The following is a 27338-nucleotide window of genomic DNA, read 5'->3' as shown; positions in this document are numbered from 1 at the left end:
TGTGCCCCAATAGAGGCTGTACTTTCTGCCCAGCCATAACCCTAATAGTATCATCCTTTCTATCACCCCGGTCCTATTAGTAAGAGCCCTTTGCTCTTAATGCTAACATTAGCCTTTCTACCGACACTGGGTTTAATGGGAAAACGGTACGTTTCCGCAGCTCGACTATCTGGTTTATTTCAGATTTCTAACATTCTCCCTTTCTTGAGATAAAACCGCAAATGATGAAAATCTTAAATAAAAGAAGACATAGCTCGTGGACCAGAATGTAAAGGAGGGAAGGTTAACCTTTGGGTGAAGGAGCTGCTTCAGTTGCAGGACCTCGCCCATCGGTTAATGGGTTAATTCGCGCGCATTTTTTGTTTCAGTTCCTTGTGTATATAAAAATTGCCGCCAAACCCTGCCGCTGATTTTACTCCTTCAGTAAAGGTTGACGTTTCTGCTAATCCCTACTGATCCTCCTTCCTGCTCATCTTTACAGCTCCCCTGAAACAGCAGCACTCCCTCTATTTATTATTAACATTTTCTCCATGAGATGTCTCGCACCTCAGATGTAACTCCGTCTCTCTATAATTAATAGATTCCTTGTTCTATTTAATTATAAAACGGACGCCAGGCTGTTATAAATATCGTTTCACTTTAATCACGATTTTAAAAGCTCTGTAAACAAAAGGATTTTTGTGTCGAAAAAATTCCTTTATGAAAATGATGACAGCGTGTCTGAAACACCTCATTGGAAGTTCCCTGTCGGATTTGCATATCCAATGACTTGGGACTCTGAAAGGAGGGTGTGGAGAGTTGATATAAGGGAGCAGGCAGGCTAACGCGGGGATCGGGAAGTTAGTAGCAGTACATTACAGAGATTAGACAGGCGTCCTTCTAAAATATTGAAGAGAGTTATCACATTTCACAGAGCTCAGCTCAGACAGCGAGTTCTCAACAAATCTATACACTCCCAGACCTTGAGATGTCGCAAGAACACGGAACCACCGAGACTCTGCACTATTCCGTGGGGATTCTCAGTACATGTGCAGGTAAGCGCAGAAAATAAATTGCTCTAGTTAATTCATCAAATTATTTTCTTCCAAATTTCTTGCATTCTTAAAAATCCCTTGTTTATTTCCTTTTGTGTGTCAGGTGCGCTGTTGCTGACTGTGAATCACTACAGCACAGTCCAGCTGATCCCCAGCTCGGCTCTAGGGGTTTTACTACTCATCGTGTCGGCTCTTCTAGGCTATAGTGGTAAGGAACAGTATGCTACAAATACTGACAACAATCGTAGCAGATTCGTTATAGTTAGTGGCATTCCAGTCTGTTGTATTGCAGTGTAACTTCTCTCTGTTTTCTGGTTAGCACATTCTCCAGTGTCCTAATGCTTTCCTGAACAGAGTATGGGGCACAAAAACATTATTTGGGACACTTTCACTGAAAGAGCAATCACGCCAGGCATTGCAATTTATTTTGATCTTCTATTCGCACCCCGCCCCCCTCCCCCCATGTTCTCCCCTCTTCTGTGCCAGTTCCTGGTGGGATGCAGTTCCAATGTCACGAGCCCTCCTTTACCTTGCCTTCTTGTGCGAGTCTAAACAATATAAACAGACTATTTAACCAAGCAGGAATCACAGCCGTGTTCTCACCCAAAATCTACACATGGCACTTTTAAGCAGCGGTCACTGAACATTGAGCAGAAGCTATGCTTGTTTCCTCCACCCTAGCCCAGGAGTTCAATTGTCGTGCTCCAACTTCTACCCCAGGTAAGATCAGCTAACTTAGAACAGACCAGGACTAGAGCCTGTGACCTTCCTGGTCTGTATGATTCATTACATCAGGTGATGAACTTCCCAATTCAACCATCAGGGGGCAGCTACACCTGATACTTTAAGATTTATCTACATGAGTTTACAATTCAAATGGGGATTTGTGCAAGCCAGGAGCAGGGTGATAGTCCTGAAAACTCACTGGCCTAGAAATTCAGTTGGCTGCGCCAGCCGTTAGCTCCTTAGGAGGAGTAGATCTCGAGCGCTAGGCGCTTAGCGCCCGGGCGCAGCGCGATCTGCGCCTCGCCCCAACTTCAGTAGACATTTAGCGCCGGCGCAAAGTCTTTGCGCGCGCTCAGCTGCGCGCGCAGATCATGACGTCATTTCCTTGTGCAACGCCCTTTGTGCGCCCCCAACCGGAACTTCAGTCGCGCCGCCCCATTGTGCGCCTGGCGGCCCTAACGACTGTGGAGTGGAACGGTGCACAGCCGATGCGGGCCACGGGGAGCGCAAATTAAAGGGCACTTCCCCTGCACTATAAAGGGCAACCATTTTGCAGCACTCACTCTTGTGAGACGGATTTTTGGAGAGAGACCAAGGTAGAGAGCTTACTGCTTTGGCCCAACACTAGGACAGGTATTTCTGGCTTCAGGCCACAGCTTTGCAATTCTCTTTGCCTTCATTGATATCTGATTGTTTGCCAGCATATTATGGGGACTGTCAACGCTGGCTTGCAGCATTACGTCCAAAGGGCTCACAGACGCCGTGAAAGAGTGGCAGCCCTGGCTAGACGCAGAGGGGGCAACAGGCGTCGGCAAGGGAGGCCTTACCCACTCAGGGTATACCGCCAGCAGTTCTCCTATGTCAACATGTCTGACGAGCAGTGTGTTAGGAGGCTGCGATTCAGAAGGGAGGTGGTCACAGAGATCTGCCAGCTGCTTCAGAGAGATCTGCAGCCACAGCTGAGGTGCAGGACGTCTCTGTCGGTGGCAGTGAAGGTGACGGTGGCTCTGAACTTCTATGCCACCGGCTCCTTCCAATCGGCTGCTGGGGACATTGCTAACATCTCCCAGTTCGCTGTGCATTGCTGCATCCGCCAGGTGACCAATGCCCTTTTCAGAAGGAGACGTCAATTCATCTCCTTCCCCATGACCCTGGAGAAGCAGCAGCAGCGTGCAATGGGATTTGCAAGAATAGCGGGCTTCCCCATGGTGCAGGGCGCCATTGACTGCACGCATGTGGCTTTGCGGGCACCCCTGGAGAATGCCGAGGATTACCGCAACCGGAAGGGCTACCATTCCCTCAACGTACAGCTGGTGTGTGACCACAGGCAGCGCATCCTAGCTGTCAATGCCTGCTTTCCAGGCAGCAGCCATGATGCCTTTATCCTGCGACAGACAACTGTGGCTGACATGTTCCAGGCACAGCCTCACCCAAGAGGATGGCTTCTCGGGGACAAAGGCTATCCTTTGTGTACCTGGCTCATGACCCCGCTCCGCGCGCCCAGGACCCCTGCTGAAGAGCGATACAACGAGAGCCATCAAGCGACCAGGAACATAATCGAACAAACAATTGGCGTCCTGAAGCAACGGTTCCGCTGCCTGGATCGTTCTGGCGGAGCCCTGCAGTATTCGCCGGAGCGAGTCTCCCATTTCGTCGTCGTTTGCTGCATGCTGCACAACCTGGCTATCCGCAGGACTCAGGCACTGCCACCTCAGGTTGGAGCACCACCTCAGGAGGAGGAGCAGGAGGAGGAGGAGGAGGAGGACCAGCACAGGAGGGAGGCACACGGTGCAAGGGCCACCCGTCGGCGGCTTATTGAACGTAGGTTCTAGGCCCCCTGTCAGGGAATGGCTTGTGCCAATGAAAGAACATGAATGCAGCCGCTCCGCAAGCCCTCAGCCGGTTAAGGCAACAAAAAATTTAAAGTTCAAACACGGACAATCTGAATAAAGAAAACGGTTTATTCCACAAACTCAGTGCCCTTCCCGCATGAAAAACAAAAACAGAAGAAACCCCCAAAAAACAGTCAGACACATTACTCGCTCCCACAACCTGGGGAGGATTAACAAAACAGTGCAACAAAAATGGCCGTCATCCTCGGCCTTCGTAAAAAACAAACATCACATCCTCGGCCTTCAAAAAACAAACATCCAATTCTCGGCCTCAAAAAAACAAACACAACTGCCCACACATTCTACTTTTTGGCCCGCGAGGGCGATGCCTTGGCCATCTTTGTGTGGCCCCTGGCCGCCCTGCTGCTCCTCCTCAAAGTGAGCCCAGTGGCTGCAGCAAGGCTGGGGGAAGGCTCCTGAGGGGCACATGGCGTGACGGCAGATGCCCTTGGGGGTCGGCCTAGACGAGCTCTGGCCGAGGGGCCGGCTGGTGACTGCTGCAGCTGTGGCTGGGCAGCATCAGTCTGTCCAGCAGCTCGTGGCAGCTCCACTGGGGGAGTGGCAGTGGCGGCTGCAGGAATGGGAGCAAGCTGGCTGATGGCAGGCGCTCGCTGGTCGCCTGAGACACTGGCACTCGCCCGGGCCAGCACTGCAGCAAGCGCAGCAATCTGCTGAAGGACAGACCGCTGTGCTGCTGCAGCGCGGCGGGTGCCCTGGCGATGCCTGGCTGACGCAGTGAGTGTGGCAGCAGTTAGTGCCCGTGTTGCCCTGGTCTGTGACCGCATCAGACCAGCCAGTGACTGGACGGCACCACTGATCATTTGGCTACTAGCTGCCTGAGCTCCCCCGACTTCCTGCAGACTCCTGGCCTGAGCTGCACCGAATTGCTGCAGACTCCTGGCCTGAGCTGCACCGACTTCCTCCAGACTTCTGGCCTGTGATGCCCCGAATTCCTTGACACTCTTAGCCAATGACTCTATGGCGTCAGGCATCCGTGCCACTACCCCCATGAGCTCCGTGTGCCTGCGCTCCGAGTCGACGGCCATTTCCTCTAGGAGGCGCACCTCCTCTGCGCTGACCATCGCCGGACTGGAGGCCGCACTCACCCTCTGGGGAGAAGGCCGCCGAGCTTCCCCACCCCTCCCGCGTTGCTGCAGGCCGCTGGGCCCAGGAACTGGACTCCCCTCCGACCCTTCCCCCAGGCTCCCCTCCAGGGAAGACGTGTCCCCTACATCGCCATGGGTTGGCGCGGCTGAGGGTGCCACTGATGGGCCGCCTTCCTCTTCCTCCTCCTCCTCCTCCTCTTCCGAGGGGCTGACACTGGCAGCTTCAGGGACCTCCTCCTCACCTGGCGCCTCACCATCTGAAAGCAGGAAGGCACAACAGTAGCTTTAGAGTGAGGACAGGGCGTCAGCGAGGGCAGCATGAGTGGTGTCATTCACCGCATTGGTCGGACAGTGGCAAAGGATGTTGATCTGATGCGCAAGTGGAACGAGAGAGGTCCAAAAGGTCATGTCCTCACCATTGGTGCCCAGAACAGGGTCGGCATCTCCAGTGGCAACGGGGCCAATGACACGGACTCCCATGATGCTCTCCACGCGCTGGTCTAGGTCGGTGAGCCCATGGTGCTGAGGCCCGCCTCCCCCGGTCGCAAGCTGGCTACGCTTGTTGTTAGCCAGCTTGGCCTGCAAGAGAAAGGATGGCCTCTAAGTACGGTGTGTAGCCCTGATCTTGTCTGCACAGCCTCCCATGGTGGAATAGCTTGGACAGTGTGTAAAGTGCAGAATGTGCAATTGATGGTCATGCCAGTCCCATAGCTGCTGGATGAGGGCTGGCCATTAGGCCTTTCAGGTCCCTTTGCCCATAACGTGAGGTGCACATGCAAGGATGAGGAGGACACTGGAAAGGGTACTCACCCTGACAATCCTAGTGAGGTCATTAAACTTCTTCCTGCATTGTACAGGAGTCCTGCCAACCACACTGTTGGATGTCACCCTGTTGGAGACATCCCTCCAGGCTTGGTGGAAGACGCTGGTCACCGGCTTTTGCCACTGTCTGGAAACAAAATATGGCGTCTTCGCTCCACAGCGCAAACCAGCAGCCTCAGGTCAGCTTCAGTAAAGCGCTGCGCTCTTTCCCGGGCCTTCTGCATCGTCCTGGTCGCTAAATAGGTGCAGCAGCAGTGCTCAGGCCTAGCTGGAGGGCTGCAGTGTCCAGGGCGTGGCAGCCAAACAACTCGACCCTTCCCCCTTTAAGAGATGGCCGCCGCCAGCGGGTCTGCCGTCAATCAAGAAATGACCGCACCTGCGCTGCGCCCGGCCTCGGCGGTATCGCTCAGCACCGCCGGCTTAGCGCCTAAAGATAGGCGTGCATCGCCAGTTTTAGCGCTGCAGCAACCTCTTAGGGCAATGCTACTGAATATCGGCGAAGTGGCCTCGACTTTGCGCCGGGCGCAAACTTTAGCGGCCGCCAGACTTTACCGCCACAAAAGTGGCTATAGCCCACTGTTTTCTAGTATTGTTGAAGGTAGGTGGACGCTGGCCATGGCACCTCTTAAGCCATTTAATTTACATCATTTCAAAATACATTCTAGGATGAGACGTTAAACTGAGGCCCTGTCTGTCCTCTCAGGTGGAGGTAAAAGATCCCATGGCACTATTTCAAAGAAGAGCAGCGAGGTTGGGCTAGAAATTCAGTGGGCTTTGCGCCCAGTTACCGCCCAAATAGGGTTTCTGCGCCAGTGTAAGAGGGTGCGCTGATATTCAGCGCTGCGGTAATGGCGGCGGTAGCCGGTAGCGCTGCGCTGACACCGATGACGTCATCGGTGTGCGCAGTGCCCCGGTTCAGCCCCGCTTCCGGCCCAAACCCCATATTTAGTTGCGGCCGCCTCTTCTGCAGCGGCCGCAAACAGCGATTGAAAAACGGGGCCGTACTGGGGCGCTTTAAGGTGGAGGTGCAGCCGGCCGCTTTTTCGGCAGCCGCCTGCCCGCACCTCCTTCCCCGGCCTCCTCCGCCCCCCCCCCCCCCCCCCGCGGCATTGCCGGCTGCTTTCCGCGAGCCCGGCACTTCTCCGTGGTGCCGGGCTCATTTGCCGGCACAATCCAGCGGCGATCTCGCTGTTGCAGGCACCTCCCCCTTAAGAGAAGGAGGAGGCCTGCAGTACCGCAGCCTGCCGCTCCGCAGCGGGTGGCGCAGCGGGGCCTACAGCGCAGAAATTCAGTTTCAGCGCCCCAAGCGGGGGCGGGCACACCCTGGAATAGCGCCCGGTTCCGACTTGGGGCGCAAAAGCCGAATATCTGACGGGCGCACCTGGCTCCGCGCGCAGTGCTAACTTTTGGCCGTTAGCCTGCTGGCGGGCCTTAACTGAATTTCTAGGCTGTTATCCCTGGTGTCCTGGCCAACATTTATTCTTCAACCATCACTGATAAAACAGATTATCTGGTCATTATCATATTGCTGTTTGTGGGAGCTTGCCATGCACAAATTGGCTGCTGCATTTCCTACAACAGTAACTACATTTCAAAAAGTACTTAATTGTTTGGGATGCCCTGAGGTTGTTAAAGGTGCTATATAAATGCAAGTCTATCTTTCTAAACAGCTGTAATTGTGTCTTCAGTGCACCAGGGTATCAATCATCACAATTAATGGTAAAGGGGGGGAGGGGATAGACTTTTTTGTTTAAAAAAATCCCCTGATTTTGCCACTGAGCTGCCTGAACATCCATTGTTAACGTGCTGGCAAGATTTATTTTTCAGACATTAACCTGCTGACATGAAATTAAAAAGTACTTAAAATGGATCTATCGCTCTGATTGCAAAATGGTTAAGGCTAAAAGCCAGTTTGTTTTCATGTACAGTGAGGTCTCAGACCTGTCCATCTAACAATCACCTCTCTTCCCCACCTCCAACTGCAAATTTGTATTTAGGCTGCTTTGCCATAGAAAGTATCTTATCTAAGCAAGTTGACTGGTTTGCTCTTAATATTAATTTCTAATAAGTCAGTCCTGTATTTTTTAAAGTTATTTATGGTTGTAATTTTAAATGGTAATTGAAGTTTGTTTTATATGGAAGAAAGCTATTTGGTCTATTCAATGTAGTGTGTGTGGTGAGCGTGTGTGAGTGTGTGTGTGTGTGTGTGTGTGAGAGTGAGTGGTGAGTGTGGTGTGTGTGTGTGTGGTGAGCGTGTGTGAGTGTGAGTGTGTGTGTGTGTGAGTGAGTGGTGAGTGTGGTGTGTGTGTGTGAGAGTGAGTGGTGAGTGTGGTGTGTGTGTGGTGAGCGTGTGTGAGTGTGAGTGTGTGTGTGTGTGTGTGAGTGAGTGGTGAGTGTGGTGTGTGTGTGGTGAGCGTGTGTGAATGTGTGTGTGTGTGTGAGTGAGTGGTGAGTGTGTGTGTGTGTATGAGGAGTGTGAGTGTGTGTGTGAATGTGTGTGTGTGTGTGTGTGTGTGTGTGTGTGTGTGTATGAGGAGTGTGAATGTGTGTGAATGTGTGAGAGTGTGTGAGTATGTGTGTGAGTGTGAGTGTGAGTGTGTGTGTACAAGTGTTGGGGAAACTAATCCTAAATGGAATAAAATGCTAATCAGTGGATAGACAAAGACAGCAACAAACCAAAAAGGGTCTCATGCATTATATCAGTGGAGGAAGATAAGAAAGGATTTAGTGATGAGTAATGAACCAGAATTAGTTAACAATCTGACAGTAAGGAAACATCTTGCAAATAGTGACCAGAATATGATTAAATTTGATATTGGATTTGAAAGGCAGAAGTGGGAGTCACAAACTAAGGTTTTAAGTTTAAGTAAGGCAAACTTCGAAGGGATAAGAAATGAAATGAAGTATTTGGTACAATACAAAAGCAGTGTATACCCCTAAAAGGCAACGGCTCTACTGTAGTTGAGCAACCATGGTCAACAAATGAGGTAACAGACAGTATCAAACTCAAAGAAAAGGCTTGCACAAAATCAAGAAAAAGTTCAAATCTTTCAATCTGGGAGAACTATAAAAAGCAACAAAGAGATGCAAAGAAATAATGAGATGCAAAAAGGGAATACAAAAAAAAACTTGCAAAGGATATGAAAGCTAACAGTATAAGTTTTTATAAATATATTAAGAAACAGAGTGAAAAAGTGGAATGTGGGCCCATTAAAGACATATGTCCATGTTTGTGTACGTGCTGGCTACAAAACAGAAAAGAGAGTAGGGGTTAAGGATAACTACACAGACAAGCAAAAGGTGGGAAGTGGTGTTCCACAGGGATCATTGCTGGGATCACAATTGTTCACAATTTACATTAATGATTTGGACTCTGTAATTGGAAGTACAATATCAAAATTTGCGGATGACACCAAATTGGGAGGTATAGTTAACACAAAGGAAGAATGCAACAGGAAGACATTAATAAGCTTCCAGATGAACATGTAATTGGCAAACTGATTTCAATATAGGTAAGTGTGAGGTGGTGCATTTTGGTAGGAAGAATAAGGAGGCCACATACTGCTAGGATAACAAGAGACTGAACGTGGTAGAGAAGAAAAGGGATCAGATATACAAATCACTAAAAGTGGTGATGCAGGTTAATAAGGGCACAAAAAAAGCAAGCCAAGCACTGGGGTACATTTCTGGAGGGCTAGAACTGAAAAGCAAAGAAGTTATGTTAAACTTGCTTCGAAACTTGGTTAGACCACACTTGGAATAGTGTATACAGTTCTGGCCTCCATATTATTAAAAGAATATAGAGGCATTGGAGAAGCTGCAAAAAAGATTCACAAAGATGATACCAGAATGGAGAGGATATACTTATCAGGAAAGGCTGAACAGGCTAGGGTTCTTTTCTCTAGGAAAGAGGAGCAACCTGATAGAGGTCTTTTAAGTTAATGAAAGGGTTTGATAGGGTAGACGTAGAGAAAATGTTTCCACTTGTGGGGGAATCCAAAACTAAAGGTCATAAATATAAGATAGTCACTAATAAATCCAATAGGGAATTCAAGAGAAACTTCTTCACCCAAAGAGTGGTAAGAATGTGGAACGCTCTACCACAAGGAGTAGATAAGGCCAATAGCATAGATGCATTTTAGGGGAAGCTAGAAAAGCACATGAGGGAGAAAGGAATAGAATCTGATAGGGTTAGATGAAGAAAGGTGGGAGGAGGCTTGTGTGGAGCATAAACGGCAGCATAGACCTGTTGGGGCGAATGGCCTGTTTGTGTGCTATACACTCAATGTAACTCAATGTATATGTGTACATGTATGGGTGTGACGCCTATGCAGACTCCTTTACTATTGTTTTTTTTCTGGTTGGTTTTTCTGCAGGTGTAAGAAAGTGTTCAAGTCATGCTATGTTATTTGTGAACCTGTGCCTGACCCTGTCAGCTCTCTGGTGTGGATCCGGCCTTATTCACATCTTGATCGGAGAGAAGATAGTTCAAGATGATGGGATCAGGAATGCACTGGTCCCCGGCTACTCGGCTTTCGTCTTGGGGCTCTTCATCATCGGGGTGGTGGGGTTAATCCAAAAGGAAGTGATTCTGGCTATGATTGCTTTTGCTATCTCTCTTGCTACCGCCCATGAAATTGCTGCATTATATGATCAATCTTTTGGTCATTCTGCAGTAGCTTCAAATTATTTGATTGTTTCCTTTATAGGGCTTTACTTTGGGTTGGGCCGTGCTTCTGCCTTCTTAAGTAAAGGAAAAATTATTTTCCCAGGGACTGATCTGTCCAAGAATAATTCCCATCTGAAATCTGAGCCCCAGAACCTCTTCACAAATGACACAGTGGCTCTGGGGTACATTACAAACATGCTATCTGCCAGTGTGTTAGGATGCCAGGTTTTGGGTGTAACTTCCAATCTGTTTGTTGGCCAGGTCCCCTGGCTGTGGACAGCAGCTGTCTATCAAATTGTTGTTTGTGTTTTGTCTTACAGAGCCATTGACAGCCTGACTGCTACATTCTTTGGTCTTACCTCTATATTAAAATTTGCAGAGGGCTATGCTTTTCTTTACAAGCTCTGGCAAGACAACCAACCCTTCTTTCCAGTTCCAGTCCCTATTGTTCTTGCTGTCCTTTTTTTCATTCTGGCTCTGTTTATGACTAGTAAAAGCCTTGTTGATGGAATTTATTTGCTTTTTTTTGTTTCCTATTGTATAGCAGTGGCAGCTCACCCCATTGGCTTTTTTCATGGTGGTGCACAAGGTGTCAGTGTGGCCATATTTGTGGCATCTGCTTGCTTAACTTTAATTTCCCTTTTCAATAGTTTTGGGTCCCTCACTATTCCCACTGGACAAGGGATCGTAAAGGGTTTACTCATTAGAATGAATACATTAACTCTGAAGTCAGACAAAGACACCCACAGCCCTTATTTGGGCTACTCCAGATATTCAGATGCTGAGATTCTAGCTCATGCCTGTAACGTTGTGGCTGCTTTTGCCATCACTGTATCCGTCAATGCTTCTGCTCCTTTAGCCACTGTGGTCCTGCCCTGGATAATCATTCCTGGGGGAGTCCTGCAGATTCTGTGTGGTTCAATCTCTTTTTCTCGGGGTAAAACCTTGGAAAGTTGTGCTTTCATTCTATATGGTTTAATATGGATAATCTGGGGTTTGACCAGATACGGTGGTCTCTATGGTTCCACTAGGGGGTTTGGTATTGCTGTAGGGATTATTTGCTTCCTGCTTTTTAATTGCTTTGTGGTGATAGGGACTATCTTTCTTAACATAGTGTGGTTTGCCTTCTCTCTCAGCTTTCAATTGATCCTGATCAGCTTTCTATTGGATGCCATAAATTCAAATCCTTTTGGATATGATATTGGGGTCACCATCATTTTTGGTTTGGTTAGTTTTTACTGCTTTTTGGCCACCCTCTTTAACCAGAGCTTTGAGAGCCCCCAGTTGCCCATGGGACATGCCTGGGCAAACCTGTGTGGGTTTGGGCAGGGCAGCGCTATGTGCCCTCATTTGCCTTCAAGAAAAGCCACATCAGTCAGAAAAATTGCAGGTAAGATTTAGCAGAACACTTAAGAAAAATGTAAAGTACAAACTCTGTCAATTTATTTTTGTGTTCATATCTTTAAGGATAGACAGTGGAACCTATATTACAAGATTATTTTCTGCACTGATATTCCTTAAATTAAACCTCTAAGGCAGAGAGCTGTATTCTGAAAAAAACAATTACTTAAACTTAATTATTAGGTTGTTAGTTTTAAATCTGCTTTACATTTGGTGTGTTTCCTAATATATTTGAAATCATGAAATAATATTATAGGATCATAAAAATTATTAGGAACACTAAAAACACCTTCCATAAAGGTATCCAGTTGTCTCTTGAACCTACTTGTAATGTCTGCTTCAGTGACTTTCCCTGGTAACTTATTCTACAAGTCTATTAACTTTTATATAATTGACATAAGAGAAATGAAATCTGAGTTTATTGTTGATACCAAATTAGGGCCTTGGTAAAATGTAAGAAAGATTACAGAAAAAGATTAAAGGTTAGCAGGGTGGAAAGTTATGTCGGAGATGTTATTGCGTGCACAGAAATGTGAAGTAGTACATTTTGGGAAAAGAACAGTGAAAGAAAAATACCCTAAATGGTTGGATTCTTAAGAGTGGAGGAATAAAGAGATCTAGGCATGCAGATACATAGATCTGTAAAGGTGGGGGGGAGGGTAGAAGAGGCCATAAAAAGGCAACTGAAATATTATACATTTGACATTGAATATAAAAGCAAGGAAGTGATGTTACGTTTGTACAAGACAATGGTTATGCCACAGTTGAAGGAATCCATCAGTTATATGAATAGGCAGGATATTCGAGTAATTGAAAGGGTACAGAGAAGATTTACTAGAATTATAAGAGGTAATAGTTATGAAGAAAATCTTGAACATTAGGCCTTTTTGCACTGAAAAAATGGGTTAGGAGGCAGTTGTAATAGAGGTTTTCAAAATTATAAATAGAAAATAATGAAAGGTTGTTTCCATTTGTTGTCAAATTGATAACCAGGGGACATAGGGATTATCACTAGAAGAATGAAGGGGGATGTTGGAACATGAAATGTGCAGCACAATGTGTCCATAACATTTAAGAGGTAATTAGATATGTATTTGAAAAGGAAGAATATGAAAGGATATGAGGAAAGGGCAAGTAAATAGAATTAGAGTAGATAGCTCCAGTTGAACAGTTTGCATTGGCCCAGGTGTGATGGGTCAATGGGATCCTTCTAATCTCTGATTCTTTCCATCAACATTTTGCCTGATTTCCATTCTTTCACCTAGCTTCTTAACTTTTCACTTGTGCCTCCTGGTAGTTAGCACCTTTCACCGTAGTGATCAATTTACCAGGATTAGCCTTGCCAATTCCCTTCATAACCTTCATTCAGGACACCTTACAATCACCTATTCCAAAAAAAATGTAAGAATTGTACTTTGATAAGACACTTACTGCTCAGTGTTTTCCAGCTTTGTGATGGGTTTTCTTTATTTTATAACTTATTTCTGCAGAGATTATGAAAAATGGAGGTGCATGTGGTATTCCAACAGACACTGTGTACGTGTTGGTGGCAGCCTGTAATCGTCCTGATGCTGTGGAAAAGGCTTACAAGTAGGAACTTTTTTGCAGTGGGTGTTCTATTTTTTGGGGGCGATCTTCAGTGCTTGAGGGGACAGGTCATCGCAGTAATATACCTTGAAAGACATGTTTACTATATTTGGACACAGAAAACAGCAGTTATATTGGGGATGACTTGCTGCTCTTTATTAATAAATACTGAGATTAAAAGCATGAATACTCAACTGGAGAAATATAGTATCTAAAATAACAACAGAAAATGCTGGAAAAACTCAGCAGGCCAGGCAACATCCGTGGAGAGAGAAATAGAGCCATTGGCCCAGAAATTCGGGTCTCCACGGGTGAGTACGCACGGGGTACCCACCCGTAGGCCCAATGGAAGTGCCGGTTTCCTGCATGCACTGCGCATGCACGGGAAACCGGCACTTCAGTTCCCCTGAAAGAAGGGGTTCAGAGTTCGAACGCGTGTGCGGGAGAGGCTGCGCGTGCGCATCGAACTTAGTTTTTTTTTACAGGTTTTCCCGGGAAGGTAAGTCTGCAGAAGTTACACATTTAAAAAGCAGGCGTAAGGCCTGCTTTTTACAAGGTAAGTGGTGAATTAATTAAAATTAAAACATTTTTTCCACAGGTTTATTATTTTTAAATACTTTAAAGCAAGGTAAGTTTATTTTTAGCCCCGTTAGAAAATAAAATTATTTTTTTCAAAAATTTAAATTATTGTTTAAAATATGTAATTTATAGTTTATTTAAAAAATGTGATTTAAAAAAAATGTTTTTGAAGATTTAGTGATGTTTTGGGGCCCGTAGTATTTCTAAGTTTTGACAGCTCTTCCTGTCAAACTTATGAATGGGCATTTCCCTGCTCCGATTGGCTCCCCATGGCCCACGTGATCCATGGGGACGCATCGAACTAACTGCGCCCCTGGGATACGCAAGCACTGCACGCCGGTAGCTGGAGCAGGCCCAGGATCGGAATTCCACGGGGGCCCACAGCTCAACGGCCGGCACGCTAGATAAGTGCAGGTCGAGGGCTTACACCCGCGGGAAGCCCCCGACCCGAATTTCTGGGCCAATGTTTCAGGTCGAAACCCTTCGTCAGGACTGAAAAAACACAGGAAATGAAACAGATTAAAAGGCCAGTTTGGGGGCTGGGAAATGGGGATGAAAGAACAAAAGAGAAGTGAAGAGACATAAAGAGGTATTCAAAACGAGACGAGATGGTGACAGGACTAGTAAAGAGACAAAAGACAGCTCTAGATTAGGTGTGAAATGCGCTGGCAGAATGAGAGACAGCTGCCATGTGGGAGAGTAAAAAAGGGGGAAGGGCACAAAACAAAGGTGTGGATAAAAAATATATGTAAAAATGTAATGGGGGCCGAGGTTATGATCTGAAATTGTTGAACTTGATATTGAGTCCGGAAGGCTGTAAAGTGCCTAATCGGAAGATGAGGTGCTGTTCCTCGAGCTTATGCTGGGTTTCCGCATCAAATGCCATTCCCGATATAAGTAGTTGCAGCCTTTTGATGTTTTGAGATTTATAAGAACGGATTAGGCAAACACAATGGGCTGGATTTTCCAAGCCCCAAGGAGGCGGGCACGGAGGTGGGACAGCCGGTAAATTCGGAGAAAGTGGGGGCGGGTTGCAAAGCCGCCCCCATCCCGCCTTTGTGCCCTTTTGCCAGGAGTAGGGAAGATGTGCTGCTTCGGGTCCCGTTTCCTGGAGGCGGAAAAGGCATTTAATCCTTTTATCTGCCTGTTAACAGTTAGTTATCAGGCAGAAAAAAGGATTAGTGCCATTTTACCTTCACAGGTGAAGGCTTCCCGACCTCGGAGAACTCCGCCGGGTTGGAGGAGACACGAAGGAGGTCTGCGGCGGTCGGAGGCACCTGGAAGTAAGATGTAGAGGTGAGTGATGGGTGCAAGTGTGGAGTGGTAAGTATGCAAGGTGAGTGATAAGTTTTTTTAAATGTTCACTTACCTTGTTTTCTTCCTACAGCCTTCAGCCGCGCTAGATCAGGAAAGCCGACATCCTCCTTGTCAATTTCACAGACTGGCTGTTGGATCCTCCGAACCAACAGCCATGTGAAATCAACAATGTTGAAAGGTTTGATGAGTCCTGAACACAAGTACTCATCAGTGTTTGACAGCTTCACAGAGCTGTCAAACGCTGACATTTCTTCTTTCAAGAAGTCTTGACAGATAGCACGTCTGACGTTGATGTGCTCTGTCAGTGACTTCCTTCCTAATTGACCTGCTGAGCCCGCAGGACGGGCTTAACAAGGTCAACCAGGGGATAATTCCTCTGGTTGGTCAGGCGAGGATGGAGTCGGGACATTGACACAACAAGCAGCAGTCCCGCCTCCAACTCGCCTCCATTCACAAAATCCAGCCCAATATAGGCAAGTGATTTTATTTCCTTTTTTATTGCACAGCACAAAGAAACAGGCCAAAGAGAGGCCAATGTCTCTATGGCTCTCCAACTTAGCACAACTAGAACCAGCAAAACATCTGTTGAACCCTCTACTCTGGGACTTCATGCAGACAGTTTGGCCTTCGTCTATCAGTCTTGTCATCCCCAGAGGTAAGACCCCTTTGCTACTTTCCATATTCTCCCATCCTGATTTTTTTTTCCCTCATCGACTGTGTCAAGTGTAATTTTCCAGTTCAAATGGCAGATGGGCAATTTGTTCTTGGATCTCTCTCAGTGCTGCTCTTCAGCCAGCTTCTTGGAGGTATGAGAGTATGGCCTAGGAGAACTTGCTAACTGCTATTTTTTTCAGTTTGGTAAAGTGTCTCACCTCTGTTGAAAATTTCCCTGTATGCCAAGATAAGAACAGGAACATTCCATGGATGTATCACATTGTTAGAATGCATGTCCTAGGATGTCAGCACTCCATGCTGCAATAGCACACTGTTCATGTGTCCAAATCTAAGTTAAATAAATGTGGGAGAATAATTATTAACAAATGATGTTATCATTGAAAGGGGAATGGTTGAACTTATTCGGACTGAAACATGCAGATAAATACATTGGAACTCCTCAGAGCATTGCCATTAGGATTCCAGACTGCGCTGTTACTACACATCTCATTGACCAGGTGAGATACTTAACTTTCTAAATAGTTCTTTTGTTATTGAGTATGCACAGTATAATTGGTGATTTTTTAAAAATGCTTTATTGCCCTTATTTGATCTCTCAATTCAGTGGCAACTTTTACAGAATCTCTGAGCTTGTTTCAATGGGAAAGGCTCATACCTGTGAAGCAATAATTAGTTCTGGTCACATTATTGTTTAATTTCATGGGGCCATTTTTGAAATATCTCTCAATTTTCACTAAAATGCTGTTGTGCTGCATGGTTTGAACTGTGGTAATACTAGGTGAATCTGCAATGACACTGGGTCCTATTCCAAAGTCTGTAGCATATAAAAAAGACACTTCTGAATTACACACAAAATAATGGATATCAGACGATGGATTCAGCTAATGCCCTATACAATGAGGTTGAAGCTTATGTTTGTCCTTTAAATCCCATTTTATTATATATACACCACCGAGTTTCCACCCTTTGCAATTTTTGAGCAGGCCCCAATTTTGGCAGCCCGCACTCCAGCTGAAAACAACCCATGCATATATTTAAATCGGGGTCCTGTGACAAATTTAGGACGTTGATGATATTTTGGGCAGAACGTGCTCTGCTCAAGCCTCACACATGTGGAAATGAACATAGAGCGGCCAAACCAACCGTCCCTTAAAGAGACCACTGAAGACCGTTTTGAAAACATGGTGATTTTTTTCCACCAATTATTGTGGGGCTTGGAGGAGCATGAAATTCATCTGGGCCTGATAGAGGCCTCATGTAGCCTCCGCACTTTTCAGCAGAAGTCATGATCATGAGCAAGAACCATTACTGATTTTCCCCTCACTTGCCTGGGTGCCGAGGTTCATTATTGAGCCCTTACTGGATCCTTGGTTGAAATGAGCACAGAACAGGGATTGAGCATAGGGCTGCATAGTCTAAGGATAAGGGATGTACTAACTAATCTCTTTCTGTACAAGTGCAGGTGGGGCCTATAGCAGTGACATCAGCAAACCCAACAGGAGAAGCAGACACCACTCACCACAATCAAGTCTATGCCAAACTTGGTGATAAGGTAGTGTTTGTTTACAACTTACTCTTTGACTTTTAAAAAAACTTTTCTAATGTGTAAAATTATAGCTACTTACTCATAGAAAATTGTTTATCCTTGGTACAGGTTGATGGTGTATTGTGCGATGGGCCTTCACCTGAGAATATTGCCTCTACAGTTGTGGACTGTACCAAGATAGAGACGGGGACACTGGGTTTCTTTAGAGTTGGTCTTGTGCCCAAATCACAGGTATGATTTACAAATAATAATGTCCTGTTACTTTAATGTAACATATTTTGTTCTGAAAGCGGCTTTAAAGCAGTTGTCTTACAATTGGGGCTCATTTTAAAAGTGAAAGTCTAAAGGTTTACAAATGAATTACAAATAAGGAAGACCATTTGACTCAGCTTAGTTTATACATCCAGAAAGACTCTAAAGTCCACCCCCCTGTTTTATCATCCAATTGATACTTAAATGCTTCCAGGGTTTTCATCCTCACCACTCTATTCCATATATCCAGCACTCAGTGTGAAGAACTTCAAGATATCTGTACTACATTAGTTTTTACTAGATTTAATCTGTTTCCTATTCTCATAATTTAGTTTAAAGTAATTTTCCAGATGTACTTGTTCCATACTATTTACTGTCTTGTATATACCTATATAAGATCACTTCCCAGATGCCTTCCTTTAGAGGTTGGAAAGTACGAGTTTTCTCCAGTGGTTCCCCAAAATTCACTTTCTTGACACTAGGATCAGTCTTGTGGTTAATAACAACAGGAAACGCTGGAAATACTCAGCAGCCCAGGCAGCATCGGTGGACCTTTCATCAGAACTGGAAAAAAAGCAGGAAATGGAAAGCAAGTTTGGGGGCTGGGAAAAGGGGGAGGGAATGAAAGAACAAAAGGGAAGGTCAGTGATGGGATAGAAAGCAGGAGAGATTAAGAGACATTGAGAGACATTAAGAGATATTCAAGGCAAGGGGAGGTGGAAATGGGACAGGTTAAGGAACAAAGGATGGCTCTAGATGGGGTGTGAATTGCGCTGGCAGAATGAAGGACAGCTGAAGGGAGGGAAGAAAAAACAAAAAGTGTGGATTAAAAAAAAGAAGAATATATATATGTGATAGAGGCCGAGGTTATGATCTGAAATTGTTGAACTCTATGTTGAGTCCAGAGGGCTGTAGAGTGCCTAATCGAAAGATGAGGTGCTGTTCCTCGAGCTTACGCTGAGTTTCCAGGGAACAATGCAAGAGCGTAAGCTGTATTACATTTCACCTACCATTGTTTTGCCCACTCACATACTTGTGTGCAGTTTTGGTTGCCTTATCTGAGGAAGGACGTTCTTGCATGGAAGGAGTGCAGCGAAGATTCACCCAGGCTGATACCTGGGATGGCAGGAATGACGTATGAGGAGAGATTGTGTCGATTGGGCTTATACTCACTGGAGTTTAGAAGATTGAGAGGGGATCTCATCGAAACCTATAAAATTCTGTCAGGCCTGGACAGACTAGATGCAGGAAGGATGTTTCCGATGGCCGGGGAGTCCAGAACCAGGGGTCATAGTCTAAGGATAAGGGGTAAGCCACTTAGGACTGAAATGAGGAATTTCTTCACCCAGAGAGTGGTGAACCTGTGGAATTCTCTGCCACAGAGGGCGGTGGAGGCCAGTTCATTAAATATATTCAAGAAGGAGTTGGATATATTTCTTAAGGCTAAAGGGATCAAGGGATATGGGGAGAAGGCAGGGACAGGGTACTGAATTTGGATGATCAGCCATGATCTCATTGAATGGCGGAGCAGGCTCGAGGGGCCGAATGGCCTACTCCTGCTCCTATCTTCTATGTTTATCTAACTCGTTGTGTAATTTTAAAGCCATAGTTGATTTATTGAACCAAAAAACTGCAATTGTTTTTGAGGAAAGTTTTTAACCAAATGAGGAGAAACCCCCATTGAACAGTGATACGAGCTCAGCAGGACCACTTGCTCCCCCAGCCCAACTGAAACCCAAGGATCAAGACCAAATGAATTGCCCCAACTGTTAAATGTGCCTTGTTTGCAATATAGCAATGGCAACAAGCATGTACAATAGCTTCACAACACGAGTATTCTTGAAAGTATAATTATTTGTCATTTTTTCCCCATCCTCTTCTGAAGCTCCTTTCTGTTGCTGGGGTACAGTCCAATGGGTACTGATAGTCCACCCAAGTGACCACTCCGGAGTGCCAGCAGACTTCTAAGGAGGCCATCACAACCAAATCCAATCCTACTCACATCCACACTGAATAGCAGTCGGGAGTGAGAACCCTGGCTATATTTGTTTCCTTTCTAGGCCAGGGGCATTAAAGCTGGTTGTGATCCCCAAGTGCCCATGCCCCCCAACTGAGAAGCGCTGAATCATCAGAAACCAGGAATCAAACCCAGGAACATCTGGTGTGTAGGGCATGGTATCATATTTACTCACTAAACCAACACAGGAACATTTTAAAATATTTATTCTGGGTACAAGTATCACTTCAGTCCTAGAAGTCTAAACGCAGTGTTTAGTATTTGCCTGTTAATGAGCTACTTACATTTTGACTGAAGGTCTTACAGTTGTTTGAAGAAGTGCAGAAGAAACATCTAAAGGGCCATACTAACGGTGGATTCAACCAGGATCATTCAGAAGTTAGCACACTTCGGCAGCCACAGGCCATAAATAGCTATGATAATCCTGCTTTCACAAAAGAGGAAGAAGAGGATCAAAAGTTGTAATGTACAGACGTTACTGAAGATATATGTAAATAGTTATATTTGTGTTTATAGTTGAATATGCTTTTATAAACTCCAATACCTGTTGAACAGCCACCTCACAGGTTCCTTTTTCTCTTCCCTCCTTTCCTGAAGACACTAAGAGCACTTGACACTCTCCAGTGCCTCACCCAAGTGGCCATTCTTAATGAGCCTAGACCGCAAGTATGAACAATCTGTTGAACAAGGGAGGCAGCGCAATGCTTTTAAAACTAGCACCAAAAGATCACAGAAATTTGACGCAAATTACGCTTAAAATTCTGCAATCTTTTGCGCCAGTTATGCCGATTTCAGCCGAATTGCGCCAAAAAACCCAGCGCAATTGAGCAGAAACTCCAGGCCATAATACAACTTTCTTGCAGCAAATGGCCCTTTCTGTAATATAATGATGTAACTGAGGTCCTTCATAAGAGCTGCTATACCACCTTAGCTCATCATTCCTGGTGGATAATAGTAAAGCTACTTTTGATTTAAAGCAATACAAATTATAGATACACTACACATACATGCATTGGAGTAAACTCCCTTTGGTGATTAATTCACCCTGGGGGTGTGGCCAATTTTGTCTTTTTCAGTATGGAGCAGTTAAACTGTATGAAGAATCCATTACCCTGTATTCAATGGAAGTAACCATTGGATGATTTTGTCCCTGTGGTATAAAAAAACAAATTGAAATTGGAAAATGAAGAGATGCAATATTTATTGTACTTTGTCTTGTATGAACATTTTGTAATAAATATGGATTTTTAAAAAACTTATAATTGAATTATTGTTATGTACTTTTTGCCAGTGAAGTAACTGATAGTCATTGTATTACTGAATGAAGAACTGGGTTTCATTCTCAGGTTATAGCATTTGTTGATGCTGAATTTTTACATCTTGATTTCCTCCAGGCCCTACAGTGGAGTGATGGGTTGTTATTGGGTGTCTTGATGGCTTCATGGACACCATCAGTGAGACCCTGCGCTTTTAGGAAAACAGCTACCTTGGGCCCTCTTGAGTTGTTCCCTCCTTTCCATAGGGAAAGTAACATGTGTTAGAATCATAGAAATTTAGAATCATAAAAATTTACAGCACAGAAGGAGGCCATTTCGGCCCATCGTGTCCGCTCCAGCCGACAAAGAGCTATCCAGCCTAATCCCACTTTCCAGCTCTTGGTCCGTAGCCCTGTTGGTTACGGCATTTCGAATGCACATCCAAGCACTTTTTAAATGTGAGGGTTTCTGCCTCTACCACCCTTTCAGGCAGTGAGTTCCAGACCCCCACCACCCTCTGGGTGAAGCAATTTCCCCTCAAATCCCCATTAAACTTCCTACCAATTACTTTAAACCTGTGCCCCCTGGTTTTTGACCCCTCTGCTAAGGGAAATAGGTCCTTCCTATCCACTCTTCTAGGCCCCTCATAATTTTATACACCTCAATAAGGTCTCCCCTCAGCCTCCTCTATTCCAAAGAAAACAAACCCAGCCTATCCAATCTTTCCTCATAGCTAAAATTCTCTAGTCCAGGCAACATCCTTGTAAATCTCCTCTGTACCCTCTCTAGTGCAATCACATCTTTCCTGTAATGTGGTGACCAAAACTGTACACAGCACTCTAGCTGTGGCCTAACTAGTGTATTGTACAGTTCAAGCATAACCTCCCTGTTATGTTACCCCTGGCAAACAAGGTCGTGGTGACCTGCTTAATGCATCTGTGTATGGATGTCTGAGTGATCTGGCAAACGTCACCAGTAACGGCACAAAAGTTCGAAGTGGCGGTGACTTTCACTGCAACAGCAGGACTGTCCCAACGCTGAACCTAGTCTGCAGGCTCCAGTAGATGGTACAACTTGGTGACAGTCGACAGCCTCCCTGCTGAAGAGTAGGCAGTGAAAGCAGACTCTTCAGACATGCCCAAGTAGTTATGCCTGTGACATAATTCCTAGCTGACTATGGTGGGGCCTGACAGCTGAGATGCAAGCCCATCTGCCTTTCCTCCCTCCACTAGAACTGTTCCTCCTCCAAACTATTAAGTGGGCTTGTGTAATTGGACCTGTATAATTCTCCTTAAAAACTATGGTCAAGTGTGCCTTCAAATACGCTGATGAAGTTTTAACCCAAACCTCAATCTTTCTTCAAAAGAACAAGTCCATAAACAGCAAAAAGGTTAGACTGAGGATTAAATTCTATTAGATCACAGATGTCTCTCATTTAGGACACAAATTGGATCATCAATTGACATCAATGACAATGTGCTGGGAGGATTGCAGGGCGGAGGGTCACAGCAAGTATCAGCATTTTAATTGACTGGTTTAGCTGCTTAAAACCAATTGCATTACTTTTATCAACATGAGAGGGAATGATATAATATCTTTGGTTCATCACCCAACATTACCACTTTTAAGCATGTCGCACAATTGGCACTATCGCCAATGAGGAACTTGAGGTGAAGAGACAGCAAAGGAACATAAAGGGGCAGAAGAGCCCTAAAGTCAAAAGTTTTTTTTTAGGCCTTGGCCAAGACTGAGGCCTAAAAAGGTAATAAATTGGGATCGAAAGGGAGAGAGAAGAGGCCTTATACTAGGCCCTCTCCGTATATTGAAAGAATTTTGAGGACTACGGACACCTTTCTTCACGTGGTCTTGTGGAGTGGCAGTAAGAAGAGTGGACAAGAGGGAAATCTGCTGGGAACCTAGGTCCTGACTCCCTGCCAGTATTTTCATGCAGCAGGCGTGACCGTGCTGCAAGAACTCATCACAATAGGAGTAGGGGATGGAAAATTCAGGCCAGGGCAGGGAAGTGACGATAGGCTTCGCTGCCCCCTTATGCCGCTCTCCTGCCAGATTTGAGAGGGAAGATCCAGCCCTCAAATGTCCAAAATGGAAAGGTGTTTCATATCCTAGCATCAGCATCCTTCACATTCAGCAAGAATTTTTTTTTTTTAATTGAGAAGCTCTAGCACTACAGATTGAAATCTTTCCCTAACTTTGCTGAAAGTCTTCCATTACAGCCCTTAAACGCTGCCAGAATCTTTTATAGCATTTTGCACAATTCTAGAACTAAATTTTTTTTTAAACTATTTTTGGCTACAGGAAAAATGCAATACTTGTTGCAATATTTGGATATAAATATTTATATTTGTTTAGACTAAATTCATTACATCTTAGAAACTTAAGAAATTGTCACAAATTAAAATTTAATACCAACTTTTGAATGTGTGCCAGAGAACTGGAGAATGGCCACTGTGGTTACCATTTTTAAAAAGGAAGACTGAGCGAATCCGGGTGAACATTTTTAGTAGGGAAATTTTAGACTCTTTAATTAAGGATGAAATTACCATGTATCTGAATAAAGAGAAAATAATTAGTAGTCAACACGGATTTAAAGAGGCGATTGTGCTTCACAAACCTCATTCGATTCTTTGACAATGTAATAGACATGGTAGAAGAGGGAAATGTAGTGTACATTTAGGACTTTAGGAAAGCCTTTGACAAGGTACCACATGGGAGATTTCTAGAGAAGATTAAGGGGTATGGAATTAGCGGGGATAGCAAACTGGATTAAAAATTGATGAGGAAACAGAGTAGGCATTATATCAATGGTTAGGATATAAACCTAGAGGAAATGGTTTCAAAATTTTCAGATGACATCAAAATAAGAGGTATAGCTAATTCTTTAGAAGACTAAAGGAAACTGGAAAGGGATATTGATAAGATGGGCTAAGAAATGGCAGATAGAATTCAATGGCAGCAAATGTGAGGTGATGCATTTTGATAAAAAATAACAGCAGTTAAAGTAGGCTCGGTAGAAAGCAAAAGGTGATAAATAGGTAAGGCTATATCTGCAGAGCAGTCCTGAAGGGATTTGCTTTGAATCTTGCTCTGTTCATAAATCATACAAAGGAGGGTGATACGATGTGGGGGTTTATGTTCGATATTCTACTCGGGTTCAGCATCGCCGATTACTTCCATAAGCAGACCACACGTCCCCTATGAACCAGAACACACATTTATCTGCCCAATATCTAGGTAAATGATAGTGAGACATAAAGGTTGACCAGAGAACCACTATCACTATACTTCGGTTTACAGGAATGTACCACGTGTTGCTATTTGATTCTCCGCAGCTTTGGTAGGCAGATTGAACAGACACTCAATCAGACTGAGACTTAGGCTATAAACCAAGAGGCAATTTATTTCACATAGAACAGATAAATGAACAGTATTCAATACAAACAATGCCTTTACAGTAATTTACAAACTTCTCAATATATCAGAAAAACAGAGCTGCTTCACCAGAACTAACTCTCAACTTAAAACTAAACATTGAAAGCAGTTGTTCACTTCGTGCATGGAAAACCCTACCTCATAATTGGAATTGCCCAGTCTCTCTGCTGACCTGACATGCTGAAGAGCTAAACGCTGGCAGTCTGAGATAAGCTCACACTTAGAAGCTTCCAGCTAAAGAGTTGCCCATCAAAGAGCTACAATGAATCAGTGAGTCTTCCCCTTCTCGCAGGTCTAACCCATGTCTCCACCCCAGACAGCTGTCAATTCAAAATCAGGATGTCAATAACCCAGGATGTTTTGACTTGAATGAGGTGGTTTATTCACTGATCAGTGCCAGACACCATTGTCCAGCCAGCTATCAAAAACACTATTCAACCGCTTAATAACAATGACTGCATTCAATTGTATTAGTATTTTAAAATTCCTTTTGACCAGCAGGAATCAAGGATTTCATACGCATATTAATGTCTTTGGCCTTCCAGCCTGTAATGCATATTCCTGTACTTAGTAGATTACTAAGTACTGGTCATCCAGACTCGAGTCGACATTGGCTTGTTCTCTCTACACAGATGCGGCCGGACCTGCTGTGATTTCCAGCCAAAAAAAATGTTTTTTGTCTTTTTTTGTTTTTCATACAGACCCCAGCATCTGCAATATTTGACCCCTTGTGACCCCACCTCATTGTTCTTTGATGTAATGTTTCCCTGACTGACCTGTTTGGACACCATTCACACCTTTGATTGCTGTGATTATCTCTCTGCCGAGGTGTGATAAATGGCAGTTGGAAAGGTTACCTGTAAACATCTGACATGATTCTCTGACTATATAAGCTGTGTCTTTATGCATTTCTCCACTTCACCTGAAGAAGGAGCAGCGCTCCGAAAGCTTGTGATTTCAAATAAAGCTGTTGGACTATAACCTGGTGTTGTGTGACTTCTTACATTAGTAGATTACATTTACATTGGAACTAGATCAAGTTTTAGAAAGAGATTGAACATTGTAATAAGAAGCTGGCTAGGTGGGATTGAGATCTAATTGTCAGGTTTAACAAACTTCTCTTGTTCCTATAAATTGTCAGGTTTAACAAACTTCTCTTGTTCCTATAAATTGTCAGGTTTAACAAACTTCTCTTGTTCCTATAAATTGTCAGGTTTAACAAACTTTTCTCGTTCCTATAAATTGTCAGGTTTAACAAACTTCTCTTGTTCCTATAAATTGTCAGGTTTAACAAACTTCTCTTGTTCCTATAAATTGTCAGGTTTAACAAACTTTTCTTGTTCCTATAAATTGTCAGGTTTAACAAACTTTTCTTGTTCCTATAAATTGTCAGGTTTAACAAACTTCTCTTGTTCCTATAAATTGTCAGGTTTAACAAACTTCTCTTGTTCCTATAAATTGTCAGGTTTAACAAACTTCTCTTGTTCCTATAAATTGTCAGGTTTAACAAACTTCTCTTGTTCCTATAAATTGTCAGGTTTAACAAACTTCTCTTGTTCCTATAAATTGTCAGGTTTAACAAACTTCTCTTGTTCCTATAAATTGTCAGGTTTAACAAACTTCTCGTTCCTATAAGAATGTATTATAATGTGAGAAATCCCAGCAATTCACTTTCAACAATGGCAATGATGCATCACGGAAGGTTCAGAAAAGAATGGCAAGGATGATTACTGAGCTGAGACTGCTGAGTTATGACAGCAGACTGATCTTCACATTGAAGAAAAAACAATATTAAGAAGCACGATCCAAGACTTTAAAGCATGCTGAAATGAATGCATAATGTAGCCATAAGCAGGTTTTTGGCTGCAGAACTAAAGGAGCTAAATGCAAATTTAGGTTAGGAAATGAGACTATGGGTTAGAAGACATTTGTTCCTGCAGAATAGCAGATCGGAATGAACGCCCTTCAAGAATAGTTAATTTTTAAAAATAATTGCTGAACATAGATCATATGAAAAGCAGGCACCTCAAAGCACTGGAGAGGTACCACCAACGCTGCCTCCGCAAGATCCTGCAAATCCATTGGCAGGATAGGTGCACCAACATTCCCAGCATCGAAGCTTTGACCACGCTCGATCAGCTCCGATGGACGGGTCACATTGTCCGCATGCCCGATACGAGACTCCCAAAACAAGCGCTCTGCTCGGAGCTCCGGCACGGCAAGAGAGCCCCAGGTGGGCAGAGGAAACACTTCAAGGACACCCTCAAAGCCTCTTTGAAAAAGTGTAACATCCCCACCGACACCTGGGAATCCCTGGCCCAAGACCGCACAAAGTGGAGGAGAAGCATCCAGGAAGGCGCCGAACACCTCGAGCCTCTTCGCCGAGGGCAAGCGGAAGCCAAGCGCAGGCAGCGCAAGGAGCGCACGTCAACCCAAGCACCCCACCCACCCGCCCCTTCAACCACCGTCTGCCCCACCTGTGACAGAGACTGTAGGACCCGCATTGGACTCATCAGTCACCTGAGAACTAATTTTTAATGTGGAAGCAAGTCATCCTCAGTTCCGAGAGACTGCCTAAGAAGAAGAAGAAAAGCAGTAAAAGTTAAAAGGATGGGTGTAGGCATAGAAGGTCAAAAACTTTGAGGAACACTTTGGTCAGTCCTCTAGGAAACTGGGCAATGTCACCTTTGGAATGCAACTGGTTGATTTTGAATAATGTAGATTATAATATTAAATTGATACCTGAAATTTATCCTTCAGAGTTGTTGGGAGAAAATGGTCTCAAGTTTTCTCTAAGGCTTTCCTTGTGATTCTTCATGTCTCTCAGGAAAGTAAATAAATTAAGGAAGATCTATGGTTGGCAAATTACATCTCATGGAGCAGGCTTGATGAGCCAAATGGTCTTCTCATATTTCACATTTTCTCAAATTCCTATGTTTTCAGAAATGTTCTTGGATTATATACATTTAATGTAACTGCAACTTTATAAAAGTCAACTTTTACAGAAAA

At 44.5% G+C, this 27338-nt stretch overlaps 1 protein-coding gene across 1 annotated transcript; it reads left to right on the top strand.

Annotated features, from left to right (window-relative positions):
- Positions 1 to 757: 757 nt before the first annotated feature.
- LOC147125097 (uncharacterized) lies at positions 758 to 20885 on the top strand. Its single transcript, XM_085997299.1, has 9 exons — positions 758 to 1034; positions 1138 to 1242; positions 9957 to 11639; positions 13141 to 13240; positions 15640 to 15788; positions 16193 to 16305; positions 17271 to 17360; positions 17463 to 17585; positions 19921 to 20885. Exons 1-9 carry the CDS (start codon positions 968 to 970, stop codon positions 20086 to 20088), a joined length of 2598 nt encoding a protein of 865 aa, XP_085853425.1. The 5' UTR covers positions 758 to 967; the 3' UTR covers positions 20089 to 20885.
- The last annotated feature ends 6453 nt before the right edge of the window (positions 20886 to 27338 follow it).

This window comes from Somniosus microcephalus, chromosome 1, assembly GCF_052327205.1.
Source record: "Somniosus microcephalus isolate GS21.2 chromosome 1, FLI_Smic_1.0, whole genome shotgun sequence".
In the NCBI taxonomy this organism is placed as follows: Eukaryota; Metazoa; Chordata; class Chondrichthyes; order Squaliformes; family Somniosidae; genus Somniosus; species Somniosus microcephalus.
Note: the sequence above shows the minus strand (reverse complement) of the source record. Positions and strands in the feature narration are given on the sequence as shown.